Here is a 3,892-nt window from a genome sequence, read left to right on the forward strand (position 1 = left end):
GCATCATATTATAGATGTATTGCTTGATATTAATTAGATTGTGTTCAGTGAAAAAATGATTATAATTATTTTTTCTAATTTTTTTTATTTTCATATTTTATTTTAATTATTATAATTATATATATTTATTTTATTAAAAAATATAAAAATAATTTTTATATATATATTTGATTTTATTTTCTATTCATTTATATTTAATTAATTTTAAAAAAACTAATTTTATATATGACCAAAAAATTTATTTTTAAAATTTATATGTTATTTATAGATAAAACTTTGATTGTGTGGAAATTAACACGTGACGAAGCTAATTATGGTATTCCTCAAAAACGCTTGTATGGTCATTCTCATTTTATTAGTGATGTAGTTCTATCATCTGATGGTAATTATGCTCTGTCTGGTTCATGGGACAAAACTCTTCGCCTTTGGGATTTGGCTGCAGGTCGTACCACACGAAGATTCGAAGATCATACCAAGGTGTGAAATTTTTCTTCTGATCTATCGTCGCTCCTCATGAAATATATGGAAGCTTTTTTTTTTTTTAATTTTTTTTATTGAATGCCATTGGCAGAAGATGTAATTGTATGAATCTTTAGGAATATACTGAAGCTTTTTTTTATATATTTTTTTTTTTATATTTAATAAATAGAAGAGGTGGGCAATTAAATATATAGTATTGTAAGTATTAATCACATTTTTAATATGCAAAATTGTTATTGATAATAAATTAATTATAAAAATTAAATGGTTATGTTAACAGGATGTCTTAAGTGTTGCCTTTTCTGTGGATAACCGTCAAATTGTCTCTGGTTCTCGAGATAAAACAATTAAATTATGGAATACTTTAGCTGAATGCAAGTATACTATTCAAGATGATGGACACACAGATTGGGTCAGTTGTGTACGTTTTTCGCCAAACCATTCAAATCCCATTATTGTTTCTGCAGGTTGGGATAAATTAGTCAAGGTATATTAATTGTTTAAAATATTTTCATATTTTAAATGTTCATATTTTTTATGATTCATTATATGATGTATATATATTTATTGAGCATGATATTCATGAATGTATGCGGATATGGGACTGATTATGAAAATTAATTATAAATTATTTAATAAAATTTTAATTCCTTTTTTAAATAGTTATTGTAAAATGGTTTGTAGGTATGGAATTTAACAAACTGCAGATTGAAAATCAATCATTGTGGACATACTGGATATCTTAATACAGTTACTGTATCACCTGATGGTTCGCTTTGTGCTTCTGGTGGCAAGGTATATATTACAGAAATGTTATATAATATTATTTAATATTATTTTCAATTCTACGAAATTAAGCATATTTTTAATGTTAAAATAATAGATGATTTTTTTATTTTTCTCAATGAATCATTTTAATTTTGTTTTTCTAATGAAATTATAAAATTATCTGTAAAATCAATATTAGAATTTATATTCATATAATACATTAATGTTGTAAATTAAATGTAATTAAATTGCTATATTAAAAATTATTTTATATATATATATATATATATATATATTTATATATTTTTATTATATACATAGGATTAATTTTTTTATTTATAGGATTGTAAGGCTATGTTATGGGATTTGAATGATGGAAAACATCTTCATACCTTGGATCACAATGATATCATAACAGCTTTGTGCTTTAGTCCTAATCGCTATTGGCTTTGTGCCGCATTTGGACCTTGGATCAAGATATGGGATCTTGAAACCAAAGAGATGGTTGAAGAATTAAAACCAGAGGTTGTATCTGCAACAAGTAAAGCAGAACCACCCCATTGTTTATCTTTAGCATGGTCTACTGATGGACAAACACTCTTTGCTGGTTACTCCGACAATACTATTCGTGTCTGGCAAGTTTCTGTGACTAGCCGTTAAATACTTTAAATTAAAATAAAATAAAAATAAGAAACGAAAAAATAATTGTTTAATTTATTTATATGTATATATATGGTTTTTTTTAAATATCATTAAATACTAATTAAGTCTATTTTTCATTAGTTTTAGCATTTTTAATTTTCTCTTCAAATTTTTCAAATTCTTTCTTTGCAATTTGATCAGTTTCATCTTCAACTTGTACTACTCCAAGAACTTCTGGAATATAGAATTGCATCATATTTTGGACTCCATTCTTTAAAGTAATCACTGAACTTGGACAACTTGTACAGGAACCTTGCATTTTTAATTTCACTATACCTTCTTCGAAACCCTATAATCCAAAATATAATCCATAATATAACTTTTATCTATATAATATTTTCTTCATTACTTTTAACAAAATATTATTTAAAAAAGAATAAGTTAATACTAATTATTTGTATATATAAAATCGGAAATATTAAATTTATTTTTAAAATATAATTTTTTATTATTTCAAATAATCAATTTCAATTTATTAAAATATTCAATTTTAAATTATTAGTTATATAATATAAATATATTATATTCTAATTTAAAAATTAATTTAATTAAATATTTATTTTTTTTTACTTATGAAATTATTCTAATATTTGTAATTTTATCAATCAAAATTTAAGTCGACAAAAGAGAAATTATATTACATACCATAAATACAATATCACCACCATCTTCTTGTACTGTTGGTCGTATTCGAGTATCTAATAACTCTTTTATCATTTGTACTATTTCACTATCATCATCACTAATTTCTGTAATAAAAAAAGGAATTGTTAATTATAAAAANATATATAATATATAAAATATATTATATATAAATATAATATATATAATATATATTTTATATATTATATATAAAAACAAAAAAAGAATTTTACGAGTATCTGCTGCAGGTTGTTCATCAGTTAATACAGGTAAACCAGATGCAAAAAAATCCATTATAACAGCAAATATTTCTGGCTTTAATAATTTCCACTCTACATCTTCATCAAGTTTTGTTATTGTAATAAAATCAGGACCAAAAAATACAGATTTCACACCATCAATACGAAATAACATTTTTGCAAGTGGTGAGCAATATCCATCTATAGCATTGGGAAAATCCTTAGTTTGGCCTTGTTCTAATATCTTAACTCCAGGTAAAAATTTTAGACTATTGGGATTTGGTGTATCTTGTGTTTGTATGAACATTGTACGTTTTTGCATAATATTAAATGATTTTGTGACAGGAAGCAAACATGATTTTAATAAACGATTATTATAGCTTGTATACATACGTACAGTACAATTTTTAAAAATTCTGTAATATAGTAATATAAATCATTAACAATTTTATAATATTAGTTTACTTATATTTAATTAATTATTTGTTTACATTTTGTATTTGTTTTTATAAATTAATAATAAGTTTATTAGCTCACTTTGAATATTGATATGTTGCAGAAGATGTACAAGCTAATCGTCGACTAACATGTAATGTGTATATTAAAATTTTATCCATTATTTTTATAATAAATTATTTTTTATTATTACCATTATATAAATTTTAAGGTTATACTGTATTACACGCTTCTATCCCTTGCTCGCAGTTTGTTTTTAATTTATTTTCATTTATTAATATATAAAGAGAATATTTTTATTATTTGTGCAATTTTATGTTACTATATTAGTAGTTTTACTATATTAACGGATATGACGTTATTGATTAATAGAATTTTATTAATATATATAATTTTTAGACGACAAGTATCCTTTCTAATTTTATAGGTTATGTAAAATGACAAGTAAATAAAATAGAATAATAATAATATAAGTATAATATAATATATATATATATATATATATAAGTATAATATAATATATGTATATATATAAGTATAATATAATATAATATAATAAGTATAATATAATATAATATAATAAGTATAATATAAGTATAATATAA

General features: G+C 22.2%; 2 protein-coding genes across 2 annotated transcripts in view; one reads left to right on the forward strand and one right to left on the reverse strand.

Moving 5' to 3' along the window:
- LOC102677169 (guanine nucleotide-binding protein subunit beta-like protein) overlaps window positions 1–1,953 on the forward strand; it is a 2,796-nt gene extending 843 nt beyond the window's left edge. Inside the window, exons 2-5 of the mRNA XM_006620895.2 lie at window positions 269–477; window positions 761–967; window positions 1,165–1,275; window positions 1,591–1,953. Of these exons, the coding sequence (XP_006620958.1) occupies window positions 269–477; window positions 761–967; window positions 1,165–1,275; window positions 1,591–1,908 (845 nt within the window). The 3' untranslated portion in view covers window positions 1,909–1,953. The remainder of the gene's footprint in view (window positions 1–268; window positions 478–760; window positions 968–1,164; window positions 1,276–1,590) is intronic.
- On the reverse strand, window positions 1,854–3,733 carry LOC102677020 (NFU1 iron-sulfur cluster scaffold homolog, mitochondrial-like). The gene is made up of 4 exons (XM_006620894.2): window positions 3,369–3,733; window positions 2,826–3,247; window positions 2,596–2,699; window positions 1,854–2,239 (listed from the first exon to the last, which is right to left on the reverse strand). The coding sequence occupies exons 1-4, from the start codon at window positions 3,446–3,448 to the stop codon at window positions 2,018–2,020; spliced, it is 828 nt and encodes a 275-aa protein (XP_006620957.1). The 5' UTR covers window positions 3,449–3,733; the 3' UTR covers window positions 1,854–2,017.
- Between the last annotated feature and the right edge of the window lie 159 nt (window positions 3,734–3,892).

This window comes from Apis dorsata, unplaced genomic scaffold (genome assembly GCF_000469605.1).
Source record: "Apis dorsata unplaced genomic scaffold, Apis dorsata 1.3 scaffold_553, whole genome shotgun sequence".
NCBI lineage: Eukaryota > Metazoa > Arthropoda > Insecta > Hymenoptera > Apidae > Apis > Apis dorsata.

Bases quoted from the DNA above. Each gene is read 5' to 3' on its own strand.
- LOC102677020 (XM_006620894.2), bottom strand. From the start codon at position 3,448: ATGGATAAAATTTTAATATACACATTACATGTTAGTCGACGATTAGCT. The intron at 3,248-3,368 runs GTGAGCTAATAA...ACTATATTACAG, and splicing joins GCAACATATCAATATTCAAA to AATTTTTAAAAATTGTACTG. The intron at 2,700-2,825 runs GTAAAATTCTTT...TTTTTATTACAG, and splicing joins ACAACCTGCAGCAGATACTC to AAATTAGTGATGATGATAGT.